Source organism: Tinamus guttatus, unplaced genomic scaffold (genome assembly GCF_059628265.1).
Source record: "Tinamus guttatus ecotype Peru unplaced genomic scaffold, ASM5962826v1 Tinamus_guttatus_pri_ptg000197l, whole genome shotgun sequence".
Classification (NCBI taxonomy): Eukaryota; Metazoa; Chordata; class Aves; order Tinamiformes; family Tinamidae; genus Tinamus; species Tinamus guttatus.
In genome coordinates this window covers 1253544-1277004 of record NW_028288731.1, presented here as the reverse complement: position 1 = coordinate 1277004, position 23461 = coordinate 1253544, and the positions used below count along the sequence as shown (strand labels likewise).

The window sequence follows — 23461 nt, the reverse complement described above, 5'->3', positions numbered from 1 at the left end:
AGAAGTGAGCCTGAAAATACCTCTGCGTTGTCCCTTGGCTGTTTCCCTATCTATAAATGATATATTCATAGGCAAAAATATGTTTCTACTCTGTGAGAAAGGAGATGCAACCAGCTATTTACTAATTTTTAGGCAGTGCTTCCTTCTGCAGCCCTCAGAGACACCAGTAAAGCTTGACATTCATCTGAACCCGATCTCACCCTGCTGTCTGGCCCTTTGAGCTGTTGACAAAGCAAAAAGCACGAAAGCAGACCCAGCTGTGAGCTCTGCTGCCTCTGCAGCAGATTACAGAGATTCCATGAAGTTTCTCTCAAATAGTGTTAATTGTAAGGAATTAGTCCTCTACATCAATTACAGCAATTAATTGCAGAGGCATACATCTGCTCTTTCACCCACACACTGTATTTGATTAGATTAAAACCTGAATCAATTTAAAGGAAGGTGGATACAAACCAAACCCCTCTATAATTTATTCTGTGACTCAGACTACTCAAACCAGTGGATCTAAACAACTGTTGAGCACTGTACTTTCATTGAGTTATTGTTTCATGATTTCTGGTTGGGTAATACTTAGTCTGCAGCAAAGAAAGAGGACAATGGAGCCCATATCAGTAAATTTATCACTGTTTGCATCTTGGTTAAATCTGGAATAAAACCTGGAGGTAAATTAGTACCGTCTCTTTCCGTGAAGGTATCTGTGCTCACAGACATTTCATCACTGCCCATTTGGCCACTGGATCCAGGCAGATGTTGGGGCAGTTCAGCATCTGCTTGCTGGTCCTTCCCTAGCTCTTTTGTCAGATTGAGAAACACCTACGGAGCAAGAAAACAAGAAGGAAGACTACAGAGCTGCAATGTGGAGGAGAGTGAATTCTGATCATCATTTCAGTAAATGGAGTCCTTTGGACTAGTATTCCTTTAATCTCTGCAATGTTTCATTAAACTGAATGGATCCTGAGCTCTTACCTCTTCCACAGTTGTGTTTGAAATCCCATAGCAACCAAGGTGAAGATCATTCAGGCTGGTATCAAGAGCTCTGAGAAGTGCCTGGTAGGCCCCAGAGACTGCCGACTTGAAGGGTGGAAGCACGTACACAAGCTCTCCACCAATATCCTCCTTGAGATAGGCCTCAGGGAGGTGTGACTGGATCAGGGAAGTCACTGCTGCTGTATCACACTCCTCTATCATGTTCTGAAAATGAGAAACACACTATGGTCATCAAGAGGGCTCAGAGATTGAGCCTGCAACTGCAGGGCTCAACTGAAATCCTGTCTCACAGTAAAACCATGTGATCTCAGTTCAAACATTAAAGAGCTAAAACTGGGTTTGTGGCCCTCGAAGGAGACATGGGAAGTTTAACGCCAAGCTGTGGTGTCGATTTTCTCAGGATCCCCACTGCTAGAGCTGAGTTCTGGGTACTTTGGGGAGCCATGCTGTGTGCAGCTGAGGCCCATCCAGACTTGCATGTTCCTGGCTGGGCTCCCTCTGTCCACAGATGAGCTGGAATTGGGCTGAATTAACCTCTTTGCACATGCTGGATGGTTCATAGTAAGACAGAGAAAAAGCCTTGCTATGATATCTGCACTGGGCTGCCAGCACAAGCACACTCTTCTTTTTCTGCATTAAAAATGGGGCTTGCACATGGGTCCTTTTTAATTTTCTCTATCCATCTTGCTAGCAGTTTGGAAGAGAAGGTGATTTCTCTCCGTATCTGCACAGAAGAATACATGCTGGGTCTACGAATGATACCTTAATAATAAGAGTAGAGTTTCCTGCAGCCCTTCTCTGCTCTGAGGCGAAATGGGGGTGACAGGCTGGGTAGCACCTCTCTGAGAAGGGTGTTCACACATCCAGACCTTCCTTAGTTCTTTGGTGTCTCCCTGCATCTAACACAACCCGCTGACCTGTCGTTCAGCTCCCACTCACAGCACGAAGTGGCAGCTTGTTCATCAGTGCAGCCAAGAGCTCTGGCTGGGCACAAAGTGGATCCACAAACCAGGCAAATCTCTGTCCCTGCCACCAACAGGACCTGCTGTGTCAGTCAGACTTACAGGGCACCAAAAGGGAGTGATGGCCCAGCAGGGAAGAGAAGATGAAAAGGCCTCACCTGACACACTCAGGCTCAGGACCAGGGCTCTGCATCATCCTCCAGAAAGTTTAGTGAGACTCTACTGGAATACCCATGCCACAATGAAAACATTGAGAGAAGACTGAGATGAACCTTCTGCAACATGCTTTATTGCTGGGGGACACTATGACTTGTCTCTTTCCCTCCTGTCACATAACTGACTAGATATCCCACCCAAGATGTTTATCATAAAAAGAAACACTTTTCTTCATATGAGTCTGGAAATTTAAGGTGAACTCTACATAAATCTTCATACCTTCTTACAAATACCATGCACAAACCTTCTTTTTGGTGAGAGTCAGGTGGTACCCATCGCCAAATGTTTCCTTGAGATAGAACGGCGACCCACAGCATTTGAGTCCCCCATGCTCTAGGAAGGCAATTCGGTCACTCAGTACTTCTGCTTCATCCAAATGATGCGTTGAGAGAATAATGGTTCTGCCTAGAAAACAGAGAGCCAATGTTTGCCAGTGCAGAATAAACACACATGAGGAGACAGATGAAAGCTGCACTGCATTAGAGGACACAGTATCAGGTGAAAATACACAGCACTCTTTTGGAATTATTAATAAAACTGGACAAAGAGCAACCACAGGGAAACTATGTCAGAATAACATAATCTGCCTATTAGGGCAAGGTTACTTTTCCAGCGACACTCTGAATTTACAAGAACCCAGGATTCTCTCAGAGCAATCTGCAAAGTCCCAGTCCCCACAGTTAGCTCTCCATGGTCTCCAAAACCCAGAGTTCAAAGACACTGAAATCTTATTTTCCCAAGTGGCACATATCGCCTTTGCCACTGGGTGGCATCTTACCCCATCACAGTACCTTTTTTATTCTTGGAGATAATTTCCCAAATACTCCTCCGAGAGCATGGATCCACCCCTGTGGTTGGTTCATCCAGTATCACCACCCTTGATCCACCCAGGAGAGCAATAGCTATAGACAACTTCCTCTTCATTCCCCCGGACAGGGAACCAGTTAGCTTATGACGATGGCCATACAGTCCAGTCTCCTTCAAAGTCCTTGAAAACAAAGGAAAAACAATCCCCAAAGGTTGCAGTTCAAGAATATTTTAAAAGCAAGGAACCTGAAAACAGCAAACAACGTAACTGCAGATGAAAAACTGCTCAGATGTGCACTGCCCTGCTGAATGGTCACAGTGCTAAGAGATGATTCACCCTGCAGCTCAGCCACTGGGATTTTAATTTTAACATTTTTAGAGTGTTTTCTGACAAGCCAAGGTTAAAGGCTTAACCTCATGAACTGAGAACATCAAATCCAAATTCCCTGGGATGGTCTGGCTGCGTCACTTCCTTGCAGAACCAATAAAACTGGCATCATCTTTCTGACTCGTTGATTAAATCTCTTTCTGGGGAAAACTGTAAAGAATCAAGGACCAGACCTGTAATTCATCTCCTAAGAATTGCCACAGAAGCTTGTAAACCCCCTGGAGAAGAGACCTTGTTTTCTTATAGCCACAGATGTCAACACTCAATATATTCCCCTAGTCAGGCCTTATTTGGACTCTAAGATGAGCGCTTAGCAGAGCTCAAAATCATGCACCCGAACTTTGCAGTGGCAATGACACCATCACATAATAAGTGATTTTGGCAGCCCTCTCCCTTCTCCAGCTCTGCTGTTTTTATACCTGTTCACTTCTTGGTAGAGGTCCTCTTTACTCCAGTGAGGAACTTTGATGTACCCATAGAGCAGCAAGTGCTCCTTTGTGGTGAGGTAGTTGAACAGCACGTTGTGCTGCATACACACACCCATGTTCTTCCTGATAACCTCCTGGTCAGTCTTGATGTCTTTGCCATAGACAACAATAGTACCTGATGATGTAGGGAACAGCCCAGTCAAAATAGATCTAAAAGGGGAAAATAAATAGAAAAGGAAATAAAAAAGGAGAAAGCCACAAGAAATCTTTCCATGGTCTTGCACCCATCACCACTTCCAAGGCTTCCCTACATCACCATCATGCTCCTTACAGAGAGACACTACAGAATACAGCTTCTCCTGGTGTTTGCCAGTGCTTTGGCAGAGGGGTGGCTGGCTAACATCAAAAGGGATCCTTCCTCCTTCACCTCTGTGAGGCTGCAACGGGAAATACTGAGCTCGCACACTGAATTCTGGTTACTTTTAACGTGTACTTTCATCCGCGGGAATCTGCCCCCTTCCCAAATCAGACTACTGTGCTACTCAACTCACACGAATCCCCTTGGCTTCCAATTTAATCACTGGAAGTTCATATAATGCAGTTATTCTTCATTCTTTGAGGTCTGGCTGCAGTATCCAGGCTGCTTTTTATTGCTATCCGCATCAGAGCTTGATAAGCACATCTCATCTTGCTGACCACATCAGAGCACAGAAATCTGATTTCAGTGCCATTAATAGCAAGAAATGAGGGAGGATTCCCAGACAAGATGCCTCACAGAGGGCAGCACTTCCATCTTGTTCACGCGAATAGTTACCTATACAGGAATGCCTAACAGACCTGACTTAAACAACTTCTGCCCTGAATAACTACTTGCGCAATATAGGTCATTTTTATCACTGTCCTGCTGGGAATAAAGAGAGAAAATGCATCTCAGACTGCTCTTCACCTTCCCAGAGCTTTTCTCTCTCCTGGGCCTTTTATCCATCATTAAAAAGGAGAGGTAACTTGTGACCTTACTCAGGATTTGAGGTCTACACTAAGTTTCTAGAGGCCATTATACTCTTCTATATAGCGACTTTGCCTACACTTCGCCAAGAGGGCATGAGCTGAATTTGTTATCCGCTGAAATGGGGCACTCACCTATCAGTGTTTTTGGCTCTTCTGGGGCTTCTACTTATCAGCTTAATGTGGCTTTCACAGTGATGCATATATATGTACATATATATCAGTGGGGAAATCAAGTTGTACAGGCCTGTTTTAGTGCTGGGATCTAACAGTTTAAATAATAACTCATAAAAGGCAAGGCTAGAAGCGCTCAAAGGCCAACAGATTAACCCACTGCCCTACCTTCCAGCCTACACATACGTACAGCTTAAATATATCATTACTAAGCTTTTTTTGCTAATAGCACTCAACTTTGGTGTGAGCACAAGCTGCTGACAGCTGATGAGCCTAACCCCAGGCACCAGAGCATCACTGTAACAGCGGCTCTGCTGTGCATTACAGGAATCCTGCAGACTAAGCAGCATATTCCTATGCAAAAATAGGACCCTTAACTCTAACAGATGAAGGTACTGCTTAGGTTGTCAAAGAGCAAGATAAAACTACAAAAGAATTCAGGTCTACTAAAGCATCTTATTCAGCCTCAAAACACCGTGTGGTCCCACTTGTTCTTTCCTCTACTCACTGTGCTCTACAGAATAAAATAGCTCTGCTTTAAAGGTGACATACATGGTCGTAGTCTTCCCTGCTCCATTGTGTCCCAGCAGGGAAGTGATGTTCCCTTCATAGAAGTTCAGGCTGAGGTTCTCCACCGCAGCTTTGGATCCATAGATCTTGGTTATACCCTTGAGGGAGACTCCTAAGGTGAGGTCAGTGGGCTCTGGTTCCAAATGAGGAGGGGGTGCACCTGCAACACCAAAGGAAGGGTCAGAGGATAGATATTTGTGCTGCTTTCTTTCATCTCAGAGACAATCAGGGCTTTTTAAAAAAATAAATGTAGCAAAACTAAGTGTCTTTTGACTGGGAATGCAGAGAACATTTTGAAGGAACTGTGCTCTCCAGGATTTCTCCTTTTCACTCTTGCAACTTCTAATAACTCCTGACAATAAACATTAATCACTTTCAGAAAGGTCTTGTATTTAAATGTTTCAGGGCACCTAACTTAACCTATGCTAAGCCAAGAAAAGCAGAGGGCAGAGAGCAAAGCTACTGAGATATTTTATGTTAGGCAGCATCAGCAAGCAATTACGTGTGGTCCGACAATATTTTACAGGTTAAAAATTTAAGAGAGAAAAACAGAAGCACACATCTCTTTTCCCAACTGGAAACCTGTATTTGCTTGTACAAATAAAAGTGTATTTCTACATAGAGTGCTGCAGTTTGAGATAGCTGTATCCAAGCTGTATGCCCACCTATAGCCTACACATAAAGAAATATACATACAAATACTAATTTAGAATTCCAAAACAAATAGCAAGTCTTTCACCTAAGTAACAGCTTTAAAGTTTTCCTGTGCCACAAAATAGGGATGAACATAGAAATGTGCTTTCAGTTGTTAGTCTTCAGAACTAACAACTACATAGAAAATGGTGCCCTTTGCACATTTGGCTTCATTTACCTAAGACATAAGTTAGCATCATTACCCCATCTAGCATTCACATACATATCTTATTGCTGATGGTGGCTTCTTTCCTCAACAGCAGCTTGGTGAAGAGAAAGGTTCTTCGTTTCTCATTCCAGAAGGGGATATAACCATTGTATTCAATCCAGTAAGATGGAAGCAATGGAAAATACCAGGGAGCAGCCATACCGTACCTCCCTGCATTGAGAAGAGGAAAAATATTAAAGTATCTGCTTCTACAGGATGCATCGCCGTTGGAATATGCTTAAAAAGGCAGCAGAGAACTCTCTCCTCTCTTTATGTGCTCATGAACTATGGACACTTGGTAGAGGGTATTCTCGTGATTGACATAGTAGGAAGCAGTTGCTAATATATTATTCTGAGTAACTTCATAGCCAGAGGGCTGGAGTACTTTACATTTTCCACTAGGTAGATTTCTGCATGCCAGGGGACTGCTTCATTAGGTGGGGAAGAAAAGCAAAAGACAAATGTACTGTCTCTTGCCCACGGCAGGAATTACGTTTTGAAGTCAAATGATATAAGTAACACAACGCAAAATCACTTGCCTGACAAAAGCAGGCTAGCAGACTCTGTTCTCCTTTCCACCAACCAGAGAGTGCACACATCCTCCTCTGCCCTTGGTCTCCACTTACTCAGAGGTCCCCGCTACCCATGTAATAAGCAGGAGAATCCTAATGCTCCCCTGCTCTGTCCTATCACAGGATCCATTAATATGCTCAGACCCGCCAACTCAAGCCCCTTTTTGATCCTGAAACAGAGGCATCCTTGGGTGTGCTGATTGTCTTATTGCTTTAATTCTAGCACCAGCCACTGCTTTTCCTGGTTTCTCCAGGAAATAGTATTGCAGCCTTTAAGTTTCACATCATTACCTGGGAAAACATTCCTTATATACCATCCTAGAATGAAGTAAATGAGAGAGTCTATCAGGATAAGCCAGCACATCCAGCCAAAGGAAGTGTTGTCTCCAATCATTGGAGATTTATACATGTTGTCCCACTGCAGACCTGCAGAAAGGAAATTAGAAATGCAGACAAACAGAACCATGTTAATGAAATGTCACAATCATGACAGCTCAAAGCACAGTTTTTTTGCAATAAACATACCTATGCCCTGGGCCTCATATCGAGCAATGTATTGACTTGCATAACTGAATGCTGTTGGAGACAACAGGCTCTGTGGAATAAAGAAAATTTGAAGCAAAGACTTCATGAATTAATCTCAAAGAGAAATCAAAACAGTCAGTAATCGGATACCTCAATGCCTTGACCCATGAGCCTGAAATATTAGTGACATTTATTCCAATAGCCACTCAAAGAGCAATGGATTATGTCAGTGATGTGTGACACTTCCAGCAACAGGCTATAGCCCTGCCCTAAGAATATTCCTTCCCTTTGTTTCCCATTCTCAGGACTCAACTTTCTTCCTCATACAGGGCACTAATCTTCCATGAGTAAACAGATATAACGAAGATGGGTAATTAGCTGCTACCTAATCCCTTCACTGAACACGGCCTTACCATTTACAGAAGTTGCAGCTAAGCTATTTTGTTTTGCAACTAGAAAAGGCAACATACACAGGTCAAGCTACTCGGACTCAGCTGACAGGTTGTAATGTATTAAAATGCCACAAGCATGGCTTTCAGTCATGCGACAACAACTAATTCCAGGTTTCCCTTCAGCAGACCACCCGCCTGTCACCTAGCTGTGCCAGGTGACCCTGAATGTGCAGAGGGGTTGGACTAGATGATCTCTAAAGGTCCCTTCCAAGCTTAACAATTCTGTGATTCTATGACTTGTCGACACCCACTCCTAGAGCTTAGAAAGGTATCAAACTCATTATATTTGTGACACAAATCATAACACGAATGGAATCTTATGGAAAGCTATTGTCCATTTTCACACACATGATCCTTGTTACCGAAAAGCAAAACTTACCAGTAGGCTCTTCACAGAGAAGCTCAAGTGATTCTCAATGACAAGCAACACTATGAAGGGGAAGAAGGTGAGGATGTATACAAGACTGCCCACCAAGGCTGCTATGTTGGTGTTGTTGAAGAAAACACTAATGAAGTAGCTCATGGCTATGATGGAGAGGCTGTAGTCCATAAGATACAGGAACAGGAGAGCTGTGTTTGTTTTTGGAAGGATGTCACCTACTTTCAGAACGATGACGAGGAAGGTGACAGTGATTAAAAGGAAGATGGCACACTCTATGAACCAGGCGATGAAGTGGCTGCTGGCATTAACGCCCATCATTTTCATGTACTGCATAGAGAAAGGTGAAAGAAAGAACCACAAACAACTATTAAGGTATCTTTTTTGCTGATATTGAACTGTTTCATTCTTCTCTTTTCAATATCTCGATAGGGCATACAATCAAAACACACTTTCACACTTTGGCATAGTGCCATAATGCTGACAAAGAAGAAACCAAGCACTCACGTTTCTGGCATGTCCTACACTTGCAAAACAGCCCACTGCCAAGGTCAAAACAGACAGGATCTACAGTACAAACTGTTGCATCCCACAAGCCCCAAAGACACAACTGCCTTACATTTGTTGCTTCTCTAAAGCATTTTGGTTACCTTTCAAAATAATAGCATGGATATGCGTGGTTTGAGGGTAAAAACCTCTTTCTAAAAAAACATCTCTGAAACAAAAACATTTAATCCCCACCAAAAGACATTAATAGATAAATTAGCACGGTTATAATGAAGCAATATTAATCTGTATCATTTGATGAACAAGTCCGTAAGATTTATGTAGAAATAGAAATTTATATTGCACAATCCCAAAGGAACAATAACTACCAGTGTCTTGTTGTAGGTTATTATACACCTAAAATGACTGCAGACATCTTGATTCTTAGAGACAATGAAACTAGATTCACAAAACTAGGGAAAGCGGCTGTCAACTATCCAGTGGGGTTTGTTCATTTTAATCTCATTATAGTTCACAGAGTGCCCTTTTTCTTCTGAAATTTTTTGGTGAACAAGCATTTGTTTCCATGGCACCAGATGAAAAACAAATCTGCTCGAGCTTTTGTTGCTTGCCTAAGCTTAGTTTTACAAAAGTTCTTTGCTGTTCATCTCTGTTGACTTTGTTCACAGTGAAAACCTGAATTAATTAAGTAAATTCCATTTGTCTCCATGTCATTTCTTTTCCAATAGCAAGCTGAATCAAGAGCTCCATTTCAGAGGAGTTGATATAAGATGCAGCACCTTTTGAAATATTAAGTAAAGTAATTTCAAGGATAGGAAGTAAGTCTACTTTGCAGGTCTTCACCCCCAGTAGGTATGATTCAACATAAATTTTAGAGAGATTTTTATCTTCAGCAAACTTGCAATTTTCTGACATCCCAAAGTTTCTAGTATTCAGAACTATGAAGTAACAGTCTCACTACTTTAAGGGCAAATATCCTGCATTTTTAGTTTTAAACTTGCTTACAATGTCAGAATTTAAGCAGCAGGTCAAACAATAGGTATTCAGAATATCATTTTCCTTAATGCTCGTTTTGCTCCATTTAATATTGCACATGAGATGTACTATTCACTAATAAGGAAAACCTGTTTATAATTTTGCGTGCCACAGAAAGCTCCAACGTACCTCATAAAGCCTCAGATCTTTCTCTTGAACAAGTGTTTTAACAAAATCAGCTATAAACAGTACCCAAGCAGCCATCAGAGCAAATGGAAGAGAGTAGGTCACGCTGATTAAGAACCTGTAAAAGACAAACGCAGTCTTTAGCGGAATACTAAATGCTCGGAGGATTAAGGATTTATAGTGAATATATTTTTCAGAATAATACTTTGGCACAGGAGAGGAAACACTTATACTTCAAAACATGGAGCATAACTAATAATTACAAAAAAAGGCTATTTTGCCCTTGAATTAAATTTTCCATTCATGAAGCCCCTGCCTGTGGTTATTTCCAGCAATATTCTGGAAGCAATTTTGCTCAGTACCACCACTTGCAGGAGCAGGAACTGCCACAGGGCAGAGACATCTCCTGGCTCTCTGATGAGGAGCATCTCTCGGTTTGAAAAACTACAACAGCCAGTTCTGTCACTAAATGTAATGGCCAAAAATTTCTAATCAGGCCATATTATCTTGTTCCTTGAGTTAGGATTTAGGTGCTGCCCAGCAGGGAGACATATTTGCCCCTCCGTATGTGCAAGGTGGACTTCACAGTCCTCTGCTCCTGGCTTTAAACAAAAACCTTCCTCCCATGCTGAATGAGCCCAGAGAAAAGAAATAAGAACAGCGAACAGTAAAATCCTCCTTCTGTGATGGAAAGTGTGTTTTTACAGCAGGAGATTCACTTCATTTTATCTACAGGGCTTATTCTTCCCTTCTTTATTTCTAGCTCTGGCTTTAAACAAATATCAGTGTTATTTCCTGGGAAAAGTTTAATGTGCAGTAACAGTAAAAAATGAACTTTGGGGTTTCATAATTTTCTCTCTGAAAAACTGAAAAATTTCCCCAAAGCAGTGCTTTGAGGAAAGGCTTCTGTACAAATGAATCCATATTTAAAACAAACAGTAAAAAGGCATTTCGGTAACTCTACTTTTTTTTTTTGGCTAGGACCTTGTGCATGATCTCTAGGCTATTAAAAATTTAGCATTTCCCCACACCTTCTGCACAGTGGTATACGACATTTTATCATCTCCCTAGAGGATGGCAACTATGCAATAACGATCAATAGAAGTCCATTTTACAATGACTTCTCAGGGATGCCATTCCAAAGCCTTTACGTATTTTAATAATTGAGCAAATTCATGTCCCTCTGAACCTGGGGGAGGGAGGATATCCCAAAGGCAAGCTGTTTTTTTAGCAGCTCAGGAACAAGACAGGGAGCAGATATCCTTGTATTACCTGGCCCTGGCAGCCAGTTAATCACAATATGAAAGTATCTCACAGCAATAACCGATATATTTGCTGCAAGCAGTTGACATTTGGTTTGAATGCCTACTGCCTGTATACTTAGAAGAACAATAAAGTGGCAGGCACTTTGTATGCAGTTACCTTACCAAAAGATTACAGGCCCCCAGCTCTCCTAAGTGATAGGACGAGACATGAAGTTAATGTGTCTGCTACAGCTCCTGCTTTTAGCTCACACAGGAGACATGCAGACTTTTCAGTAGAAAGAGTTCCCAGGCTGAGCCTGTACTCCTGGTCTGAGCAAGACCATCAGTTGTGGCATGATTATCCCCCCACCACTACATCCTTCAATGCTTTGTAATGGACATGAAATTCCTTCCTGGTGCATTTTCTACCCGGTTTGACCACCGGCTGTGGTCAGGGTAGTAACTTGGAGGAAGACCCACGCTGCCAGGTTTCCAATGCCAACAAAAATGGTCTTGCCAGAGGGGCTGGTCCTCAGCTGTGAGATACTGGCTTCTCTATTTGCATTTGGCAGAGGTACAGCTTATACGAGCTGCAGATCTGGCTCAAGATGAGTGGAAAGGAAGATAATCCAAAATTTTTGAACTGTTTTATCATTCAAAACTTATTCTGGTCCACACACCATTCACGCTGCAATGCTCTATATAATATCCTGTGAACCCTGACAACTCAGTGCATCAAAAGCTCCTTGGTCTTCCTCCATCTCCGGAGAAGAATGGTACAATTTCATCTTCCCTCCTAATGTTCTTGATGCATCTGTGAGAGGCACCTGCATTGAGAACTATTCACCACATACTGAATATTAGCTGCCACTGCTGGAATGAATAACAAATACCACAGCTATGTAGCAGTATCAAGGAACAGAGTTCATAAACTCAGGGCCTCTTTTTTGCTCGATAAGTTCATTTTCTCATTCTGTTGTTCTGTCAACACGTAAACACCCACAGTAGAAGTCAACAGTCATATCTTTAACCTGAGTCCAGATCAGGTCAGTTCTACAACACATGAAGCAGGGAGAGCAAATTTCACCTGGGTAAAACCCACAGTCACCATTCAATTCAAACATGAGGACAAAAAGTCACATAAACTTACATATCCTTATTATAGCAGGGGTAAGGCATGGCCTGGACTTGAACAGCTACATCCTCCAGCTTCTTCCCAGTCTGTAATTCAATAATGGATCGTTCAATACTGTCCTGGATATAGATAAAGGCCCGGCTGTAAATCTGGCTCTGCGAGGTTGAATTGTGCGGGCCCACTGTCCAGATCCGCTCCCTTATTCTGTTGGTGGTTTGAGTAATCCTGCTGCTCATTCGGATGGTGTAATTGAGCACCGGAGGGAGAGCGTGCTGAGGGCTGCTATGACTTGAAGGCAGCTTGAAAATGATACCTTAGGAAAGAAAGGGAGAATGTTTTCTTCCATCCCGGGTCAATAGCAGTGAAGCAGTACACACAGATACATAAAAATTTCTAATTTATTTTAGCTTCTTCTACACTACAATCACTGCACTAGTTTCTTTGCTACACACAAGGCTCAGATGGGTAGGCTGCTTGCAGGTACTGCTGAGGGTCTGGAAGCAGAGAGCACACACCAGTCACTCGTACTTCAGAACATGACTGATGATCCTCCCTGCTAAATACATCCTCAGAGCCTTAAATGCTTTCCCCACTGAGCATTCAAAAATCCCAAAGGCTCTCAAAATAACCAGCTGTGCTTGGAAAAGCCTTGGTGTTAACACAGACTGACACATATCTAGTGTGTATGTCACTCAGCACGTGCACTGTTTGTGAAGGCATCCAAAAAACGCACTCCAGCAACAGGCCTTGCATAGCGATGCTGTAACTTAAAAACCTCACAGTCTTTGTTTAAAACAAGGTAGTGTTCATGGCCTATATGCATTTTTGTGCGCACAGGATGTCATATAAAGCTGAGAAACATCTTAGAAGCTAAAAGTTTTGTAAGTTCCTGGTAGGCAATGGCATGCTGTAAGTGTAGTCTGGCAGATAGGGTACCTTTTGTTTTAAAATGCCTGTTTGAATAGAGGCAATCCACAGAGGGTTTTCTTTCCAGAACACTTTGCATAATTATTTCATATATAAAGAATGAAAATTGAATGGAGGAAAAGTATGGAGGAAACATGTCTACTCCTGCTGAAGTATTAAAATTATCATGGTCTGCTGACTGAAGAAAAGGAAAAGTTTATGTCAGTACTTGAATTATGAGATGCAAAACCAAATGGGTAAAGAGATTTGTAAATAAATCCTAACTGACAAGATAATATGTACTTAAAAAAAAAAAAAGCCAGGTGTTTATCATTCAAATTAAGATAATCTCCTTCCCCACCTGTTCCATTCTGTGGTCTGACCTAAAGCTGCAAGCCACTCCTACAAAATGTAAAAGCTTTGACCGTGAAGAGACACTGTAGAGCTGATTTGTTTGGCTGTAACATCTAAAGAGGTTTATGAACTCCTAATAAAGTGGACAGTCTTGAATCTTGCTGAAGTAAAGCACTTTTTTCCCTTTAGAGGGAGGCCTGAGAGAAGGCAGCTCTGTTATGAAGATCTACCAAGGGCACTGAAACTTTGTTCTGCTGAGAACTAATCTGGAGAAGAGATGAGTCTACTAAAGGCTTTCCATACAAACAGTGACAGTACAAAACATGCAGACAGAAAACTGATAGCGCAAAACACTGCCATAAGGAGATCTGAGTGTGCTGGTGCCACATCCACTGGGCAAAGACTCACTGATGTGTGTCTGGAGCCATGACCACGACAGTCACTGATTGAAAGCCAAGCCTCACGCGCTCTCACCCTATACCTGGGCTGACTCTAAACTACGGGAGAACTTGAAATTGTCACATACTTGCAAAAAGTTCATTCTTCAAAAAGAGCTCTTTGGCCATTGTTTCCATTTCCTCCAAGCTTCTGGCTGCTTGAATGCGATTAAATGAGACGCAGGAGGACACATTTACAGCAAGCAGAGCTAATGTATTCAACTGATTGACAATGCCAGCGTTGTTCTGTAATTCCAATCGAATATTATCTGGAAAATAAAATTCAGTAGCATCATCACACAACAAAAGCAGTAACAAATCATTTTGCTCTTTACATCAGCAATGACACCAGGAAGGGAAAAAAAAAGCATCATACTATCCATTAAGTATAAAACACATTTCTGCACTTAGCAGGGCAATGAAGGCATGTTGTTGACCCAATTTTTATGTTAATCACTTGTAATATACTCGTGAGTTTGCCCTTGGGAGCATGCCAGCAATGGAATGTGACAGCCATCCCAAATCAGAATTTGCTATTAACTTGCTGAGTTTTTAGACTTGCATGTGATGCTCACCATTCACTCCACATCTAATGGCTTTCAATATAATCAGCACATCTGCTGATCTGCTCTGTCTCAGGGGAGAAGGTGCTTTCGCCAAGCACATCAAGCAAAAGCTGGGTCTGTTGTGCTGATGTGTGTACTAAACCTGATAATGCAGCTTAATAAAGATACTGTCATTTCCTGTTTTAAAAGGTGACTGCATAATGCAGTGTAACTAATCTGGAACAGCTGCTGCAGGGACTATCATTTTACTGGCAGTGCAGACAGAGGTACTACTTGTGAGATGACTAATAGGCAGGGCTCACTGTAAACAGTAGGTTTTTCTCCTTTTGACTGTATTGGACTTGCATAAGCCAGATTTGTATGTACAGGTACGACCATCCACTGAAGAAATGGGAAGGGGCTGTGATCACATTGCCATCAGCTCTGTTAGCTGATGACTCCCGTAACACACATCAGGAACTCCCACTGTGCATGACTGCTGAGGAATCATAGAATCATAGAATCATAGAATGCTTAGGGTTGGAAGGGACCTCTAGAGATCATCTAGTCCAACCCCCCTGCATACGCAGGGACACCTAAAGCACGTGGCACAGGACTGCATCCAAGCGGGTTTTGAAGATCTCCAGAGAAGGAGACTCCACAACCTCTCTGGGCAGCCTGTTCCAGTGCTCTGTCACCCTCACTGTTAAGAAATTTTTCCTTAAGTTCCTATGGAATTTTTGATGTTTCAGTTTCCGGCCATTTCCTCTAGTCCTATCAGTGGCCACCACTGAAAAGATACCATGACCGTCCTCTGCACTCCCTCCCTTGAGGTATTTATATACACTGATTAGATCCCCTCTCAGCCTTCTCTTCTCCAGGCTGAACAGGCCCAGCTCCCTCAGCCTCTCCTCATAGGGCAGATGTTCCAGGCCCCTGATCATCCTTGTGGCCCTGCGCTGGACTCTCTCCAGCAGCTCCACATCCCTCTTGTACTGTGGAGCCCAGAACTGGACACAGTACTCCAGATGCGGCCTCACCAGGGCTGAGTAGAGGGGCAGGATCACCTCCCTCGACCTGCTGGAGACGCTCTTCTTAATGCAGCCCAGGATCCCATTGGCCTTTTTGGCCACGAGGGCACACTGCTGCCTCATGGTCAACTTGTCGTCCACCATGACACCCAGGTCTTTCTCCGCAGAGCTGCTCTCCACAAGCTCAGTCCCCAGCCTGTACTGGTGTCTGGGGTTATTCCTCCCCAGGTGCAGGACCTTGCACTTGGCCTTGTTGAACTGCATGAGGTTTTTCACCGCCCAGTTGTCCAGTCTGTCCAGGTCCCTCTGGATGGCAGCACAGCCCTCTGGGGTATCGGCTACTCCTCCCAGTTTGGTATCATCAGCAAACTTGCTGAGGGAGCACTCTGTGCCTTCATCCAGGTCATTGATGAATAAATTGAACAGGACTGGACCAAGGACTGACCCCTGGGGGACCCCACTAGCCACAGGCCTCCAACTAGACTCTGCACCGCTGATCACCACTCTCTGGGCCCTGCCATCCAGCCAGTTCCTAATCCATCTCACTGTCCACTCATCTATCCCACACTTCCGGAGCTTGCCCAGGAGGATGTTGTGAGGGACGGTGTCAAAAGCCTTGGTGAAGTCGAGATAGACGACATCCACCGCTCTCCCCTCGTCTATCCAGCCGGTCATTTCATCATAGAAGGCTATCAGGTTAGTCAGGCAAGATTTTCCCTTGGTGAATCCATGCTGACTACTCTTGAGCACCTTCTTGTCCTCCATGTGCCTGGAGACAACGGCCAGTATGAGCCGTTCCATCACTTTTCCGGGGACGGAGGTGAGGCTGACTGGCCTGTAGTTGCCTGGGTCCTCCTTCTTGCCTTTTTTGAAGACTGGCGTGACATTGGCCTTCTTCCAGTCTTCCGGCACCTCCCCCGTTCTCCAGGATCTTTCAAAGATGATGGAGAGCGGCTTAGCTATGGCATCTGCCAGCTCCCGCAGCACTCTGGGGTGCATCCCATCAGGGCCCATGGATTTGTGGGTATCGAGGTTCCTTAGGTGCTCTCTGACCCAATCTTCCTCTACCCAGGGCAAGTCTTCCTCTCCACCCGCTTCTTCTCTTGCCTCTAGGGCCTGGGGCTCTAAAGGGCTGCCCTTGGTAAACACCGAAGCAAAGAAGGCATTGAGCAACTCTGCTTTTTCTGTGTTATTTGTAACCAAGGTGCCCATCCCGTCCTCCAGCGGACCCACGTTCTCCCTGATGTTCCTTTTGCTGTTAATGTATTTGAAGAATTTTTTTTTGTTATTTTTAACGTCCCTTGCCAGCTTGCCTTCCAGACGTGCCTTAGCTTTCCTTGTCGCATCTCTGCACTCCCTGACTACGTTCCTGTATTTCTCCCAGGGGGCCTGTCCTTTTTTCCACATTCTGTATACCGCTGCCTTCTGCTTGAGCATTGCCACAAGCTTCCGGCTCATCCATGCAGGTCGCCTGCCCCCTCTGCCTCCCTTCCTACACACAGGGATGCACTGCTGCTGGGCGTGGAGGAAGTGCTGCTTGAAAACTAACCAGCTCTCTTGGGCCCCCCTGCCTTCTAGAGCACTAGCCCATGGGATTCTACCGAGGAGGTCTCTGAAGAGGCTAAAGTTGGCCCTCCTGAAGTCCATCGTCGCAAGGCTACTTACAGCCCTGCCTCCTCCTCGTTGAATCCTGAACTCCACCAACTCATGGTCACTGCAGCCGAGGCTACCCCCCACCTTAACATCTCCTACTAGGCCCTCCCTATTTGATAGCACGAGGTCCAGTAGCCCACCTCTCCTCGTCGGCTCCTCCACAACCTGCGTCAAAAAGTTATCGTCGACGCTCTGCAGGAACCTCCAGGACTGCTTATGCCTGGCTGTGTTGTCCTCCCAGTTGATGTCGGGGTAGTTGAAGTCCCCCATGAGAACCAGGGCCTGTGACCGTGAGGCAACATCCAGCTGCCTATAGAAGGCCTCATCAACCTCCTCGTCCTGGTCAGGTGGCCGGTAGCAGACACCCACCACAGTGTCTCCCACATTAGCCTGCCCTCTAATCCTTACCCACAAGCTCTCAACTCGCTCATCCTCGACTCCCAGGTTGAGCTCCATGCATTCCAGTTGCTCTCTCACATAAAGAGCAACTCCACCACCTCGCCTTCCCAGCCTGTCCTTCCTAAAGAGCACATAGCCTTCCATGGCAGCGCTCCAGTCGTGCGAGCTATCCCACCACGTCTCTGTGATTCCGATGAGATCATGACGCTGGGACCGCACACAGATCTCCAGTTCTGTGGAGGAACAAGAGATTCTGGCAGAATATCTTTCTTAATGTCCTTGACTTGATCAGCCAGTGTTGTTTTATTTGATCCCTTCCTTTTCTGCTCTGGGAAACTTTTAAGCTAAACCCTGAGGGTGATGTGAATGAACTCTACACCATTTCCTACCACAGTCCCAGACAGCTCATTTGAAGTGATAATTACAGCTAAACAGTGTCCTCCAGTGGCCACGATCAGCTGCAGAGATGCAGTGTCTGGGAGCAACTTCCTTTCAAGCAAGTCCTTTGCTTTCTAGGAGTCTTTGCCCACAGGCTACTAAGTTTTTAAATGTCACCTGAGATTGCCTTGTGCTAAAGATCAGATATTGGCCACAGGAAGAGGATCCAAGAATGGATGGAGACTGTTGGATGGAACTACCAGTGTCTGGAGTACAAACAGGAGGGCAGCATTCATGGAACAACTTACCCAGCTCATTTATTTGATCTAGCAGGTCAACTGCATCCAAGTCCACCATGAGCTTGATAAAAACCTGCACAAAGGGATTCTGCAGGGCGTTCTATCAACAAGCAAAAAGAGAGAGCATGAGTTTGACCACAAAAGCTGTGAGCTTATTCAGTGCATTTCTAAAGTAACACAGAACAGCTTCCTTCACAGAGCATTTGTACAACCTCCTCCTACTCTTTCTTTGACCTTCCATTTTTCATTCTCTGTATATCATGACGGGGAAATGTTAGCAATGAAAAGGACTTGCAGTGTTTCTTGGAATCAACAGATGACACCTTTTGACACCACTAGAAATTAGACTCCCATGGAAAAAAAAATTGGGGTTTGAAATCTTTGTTAGTAAATGTCCCTTCTGTCTGCTTCCAGTCCTGTAAACACAGCCAGAACGCAATGAAGGGGGTCCAACGTGTAGCTAGGAGACCAGCTGTCAGATTTTTCAGTTGTATGTTATTCCACAAACAAACGCAGGCAGCAGAGAGCATTTCATTTCACTTTTACACATTCCAGCCTGGATTTCCTTGCTGTGCTATGAAAATTGCAACGTGTTCCAGCCACTGAAATTAACTTATAATGCTTTAGGGTTCCAGAGATCTCATTTTTATAGAAAGCCACCATAGTCTTGTGAGAAAAGCAGACAATTCTTATGCTAGAGAATGCAAAGCAAGTACATGAGACACTACAGCATTACTGCTTTCTGCATCCAGGCAAAGACAGCCTCCTTAGAGGGGGGAAAGGAAATTTTATTTAGATGCACTGAGGTACAAAGACATCTTCTAGCTCTCGTGTACCCAGAACTATATGCTTATTATAGATACTTTTTCATTTTCAGAAAAAGTCATTTCTTGCCTGGTCTTGGCTGGCTGGATCACTCCATCAAGCAGAAAGTTAATTTACAAACTGCAGAGCATTCCCCACTCATCTCAGCCCTCCACCAGGCCTCAGCATGGCCGAAGTGTCAGGGAACATATTACAGACAAATCATTTCAGAAAGAGGATTTGCATGGTAAGGTGCTTCAGGATTATTTCTGTTAAGGGAACAAGCAGGCATGGCTGGTAACTGGGAACTCAAGGACAAAAGCCTGAGAAGGGTTTTCCCAGCTACAGTAAGACCTCCCTGAAACCACTGGAACATCCATTTATTTCCGTGAAGAAAATCATCCACACAAATCCCTCTTGCAAGAGGCCCAAGAGAGGCAACACTCTCGTACCTTGATAATTGGAACTGTTTCGTTTAACTTAGTCAGTGAATTCATGATGACAGGAGACTTGTCCAGCCATTCCTGGGACTTCAGCGATAGGTCAGCCATCTGCTTCAGCGTTGTATTAGACTACAAAAAAAACCAAACACCATATAAGGTTCTGTTTATTCATTGCTTAAGAGAAAAAAGACCCAAGACCAGATTTGGTATCTTTAGGATTTTTCTTGGCACCCCATCACTGTTTGGCTAAGTGCCACTTTAATGCACGCTGAAATTGGATGCAAGGCTCATACACAGTATCTAGAGCAAGTCTTGGTTGCCAGTTTTCCTTCCACCATTATCCTGCTTACCAGCAAGTGCTGGCTAGCATTTGTTCTGGGAGATATCTCTCTACTACTGGTTGAAAGTACTGGGATGAAACTTCATAAACTGAAGGCCTTAGGAAAAGTCTTATTATGGATATCAGACCAACAGCAATTGTTTGGCAGTAAAATTTACATAATTACAAAGGATGGAACAGTGGCGGAATTAAAATCCCTTTGAGGGAGCATGTCCTGATGTACTATAAGCAGAATCGCACCTTCTCCATGATTGCTCGAGTTCCTGGAGTATCTGGTGTATAAAGGATCTTCCCAAGCACCATTGGTTTTAAGAAAGACCAAATTAAAGCTCCAGTTGGGGTCTTGACCAAGTCCAGGTAAAAGGATAAACAGAATGGTGCTGCAAGAGGAGAAAAACAAAAAATTGCACAGAGCACCAGTAGACCAGACACACGAGAGCTACCAGTGGGTTCTTCCTGCATGCCCAGTTTGTTGCTGTGTCCCACAAATTACTTCAGAGTCCTCCTTGTTGTCTGATGTAATGTGGTCTTGACAAAAGTAACCCACCCCCTCTCCTGTTGCTGAATGCAAGTCATCAAGAGTCACTGTTCAAGCCAAGATTCCCTGTTTGATGGTTAAATAGAGTTTTTGTGAACTCAGAGGAGCTAATAATCTCAGTCCAGTCAGAAAAACTACACATCAAGAAAAAGCAGTAACCTGTCAAGCACTACAACCAAATCATCAGCATTTGGGAAACAGTGCAGCATTAAACATGGCTTCTCTACAGATGCTTTTTTCCTTTTTACTTTTATGAGAGTCGCCAACATACAGAGCAGTGCAGATTCTCACCTAGCATAAATCACCAGTTCTCCAGAGATATACGGGGGAACAGTTTACTGCTAAATCTCTCTAGAAATATTTGGTTTTAGTTCCAAAATGTTTTTGTCTCAAGGTAAAGCCAAACTTACTGGAATCGTGAGGAATCCCGTATTTCCTCATCAATTTTTGGACATAGACATCCTCAATGGATGAACTGTTGCTTACAGGGTCTCCAAAATCAGGAAGTAAAGACTCAAAAAACAGGGGTGCGATCTCCTGGTTGCAGAGAACTTTTGACATGGAATTAAATGTTCCATGTGTTATCTTAAAGTTGATTGATTTTGATATGGCCTGTAGAAGAGAAAAAAAATGTAAATAAATCCTCCATTTTAAAAGAATCCCATTCTGAGGGGAGGGAAGAATGGCAGAATTAGAGAAATCTTATTCTTATTAGAAAGCAGGGATTAAATATTTTTAGACATTTACATTTTACTTCTTATAAGAAGTTCTCTCTACACAACAAGGGTCTTTCCTTGGAAAGCCTGAAACTATCTGCATATTCTTTTGTACCCTTACTTGAACATAAACATGCCTTTATGGCTAACTTTTGCTATGACGGATGTAGGAAATTCACTTCAAGGCATGAGATACAATGCAGGAATTGCTTGCAATGTGTGTAATGAAAGTGCCTGGCAACACTTATATACCCCTGGGTTACAAGAGAGATTTTGTCACACAGATGACACATATCCCTTATCCCCATTTGTCCCTGACTACATATGGTCCTGCTATGACTGGGTAAAGCCATTATCAGTGCTGCCTGGGCTGCCATTCACTGCAGATCAGAGCAGGAGGACATACAGAACTGGATGAATTTAGCAATTTAGCTGAGGACACTGCTGCTTTAAAATAGATCCAGTAACTCATGATTTTAATGTACCTCTGGCCTCTAGGATATGACATTTCTGTGCAAATTGTCTCCAAAGCAAAACCACACTATACATACCTTAGACAGAGGCACATTTCTAGACTGCCGGAGCTTTTTGAGTGAATGAATAGCTTGTAGCAGCGGATGCACGCCAGATTCAACCTGGTGTCTGAAATATTTCATTTTTGTCAGAAGGCCTAACATCTTGTCCACAGGTTTTTGAAGTTCCTTAGGGAAAAACATCTACAAGCAGCAAGAAGAAAATCAATTACGATTAGCAGGAATCTGTGCGGGCACACACCCATACTCTTGTTTTGATTCCAAGGCAGAAACTGTGGCTTTTCAAAACAGAGGCTTAGGGAATAGAGGTCCCATGGGAAATGAATGGAATTTCTATTCCTAAATCCCCAAGTGACTTTGCAAACCTCTTCCTTGAATATTACAATGAATATTCTAAACAGCACGTTTCCAAACACCTACAATTGGGAAATGTATTTCAGATATCAGCCAGGGTAGCATATTGTACAGCACGGAGGTCAGATGCTACAAACAGCTTTTGACCTGAGCCAAATTCACTGGCATTCTCATTTAATAATCTGTTTTTCCAGGACTACTTCTAGAGCATTTTAAAACATGCAATCAATACATAGTCTCAGTGAATGTACTTTGGCATGTTGTTTATGTAATTATACATGTGGAGTATTTGAATTATGTAATTACCTGGCAGTGACAACTGGATTAGGAAAATGTTTTTCAAGACTTTCTTCAGGGCTTTTCTTTCCAAAGAGTAATAATAAAAAAACGCCCAATGTCTTATTTTTCAGGAAGCCTGAACTCAGCTGGGAAAGTTCAAGAGGTTGTGACAGCATATAAATTATACTAGCAGATAGGGAGACATTTAGAGGAGGTCCAGTGCCTTTAAATGAGGTCTGCCAGTTTACATCAGCTGGGATCTTCGTTTATATCCACACTGTTACAGCATGGATATGCAATAAAAAAAATACTGCATGAGCAGAGCCTGATCTTTTGCTTGTGCATATCAACATAGCTTCTGGCCACTGCAATGATATTTTATGATCTTTCAGTCACCACATGCAGCAAGGACTACAGAAAGTGCTCTACAAGGCCAGCACTAACCTTGTATAGGAAATTGTAAATGTCTAAATGTCGTAAGAGAGTGACTCCCAGGATGTACGTCTTACGAGTCCTCTCTGAAAGAGAGAGATTGCAGAACTCCTCTGCTACTCTTTGCAGCTGTGGTTCAGCAGGATGGACAGTACAAGACTCTAGCTGGAGGATCTGAGAAACGAGCTATGGAAGAAAATGAAGAAAAGATTTGTTAGCGGCTAGACTGCTTCAGTATGCATGGATTTATCTTGCCTTGTTTTTGCTCTTTCTGCAATATCATATTTCAGCCCTGAGAACTTTAAAATATCTCCCCATTACTCCCTGCTTCAAAGAGTGAATCTTAAGGATTGTGCTTTAATGCCAACTTGCACAGTAGTAAAGGCTTTCATGGCTTCAATTTCCTATTGACTGATGCATTGCAGTGTTTGGAAAAGCGTGTGCTGCTTGGGTCTCAGTCCAGACTAGTTATTTGGGAAGGGGCAAAGCATCTGGAGCTCTGCTTGCACAAGAGGTCGAGACAGGCAAGTTAAACTCTCATTTCAGAAATCTGTTCCCTCCTTGGGGAGCTATTTTTGGATCCCAGACTGTTCTCACAAATCCTGGT

General features: G+C 43.4%; 1 protein-coding gene across 1 annotated transcript in view; it reads right to left on the bottom strand.

The window, feature by feature from the left end:
• ABCA12 (ATP binding cassette subfamily A member 12) overlaps nucleotides 1–23461 on the bottom strand; it is an 87771-nt gene that overhangs the window by 26087 nt on the left and 38223 nt on the right. The window contains exons 16-34 of the mRNA XM_088523800.1: nucleotides 22867–23040; nucleotides 21808–21972; nucleotides 20951–21152; nucleotides 20243–20382; nucleotides 19672–19791; nucleotides 18425–18515; nucleotides 14200–14379; nucleotides 12429–12726; nucleotides 10038–10152; nucleotides 8367–8696; nucleotides 7536–7605; nucleotides 7302–7436; nucleotides 6454–6609; nucleotides 5520–5697; nucleotides 3780–3998; nucleotides 2957–3153; nucleotides 2410–2570; nucleotides 967–1191; nucleotides 675–813 (exon numbers count right to left, since the gene is read on the bottom strand). Coding sequence (XP_088379926.1) covers nucleotides 675–813; nucleotides 967–1191; nucleotides 2410–2570; nucleotides 2957–3153; nucleotides 3780–3998; nucleotides 5520–5697; nucleotides 6454–6609; nucleotides 7302–7436; nucleotides 7536–7605; nucleotides 8367–8696; nucleotides 10038–10152; nucleotides 12429–12726; nucleotides 14200–14379; nucleotides 18425–18515; nucleotides 19672–19791; nucleotides 20243–20382; nucleotides 20951–21152; nucleotides 21808–21972; nucleotides 22867–23040 — 3295 coding nt within the window. The remainder of the gene's footprint in view (nucleotides 1–674; nucleotides 814–966; nucleotides 1192–2409; nucleotides 2571–2956; nucleotides 3154–3779; nucleotides 3999–5519; nucleotides 5698–6453; nucleotides 6610–7301; nucleotides 7437–7535; nucleotides 7606–8366; nucleotides 8697–10037; nucleotides 10153–12428; nucleotides 12727–14199; nucleotides 14380–18424; nucleotides 18516–19671; nucleotides 19792–20242; nucleotides 20383–20950; nucleotides 21153–21807; nucleotides 21973–22866; nucleotides 23041–23461) is intronic.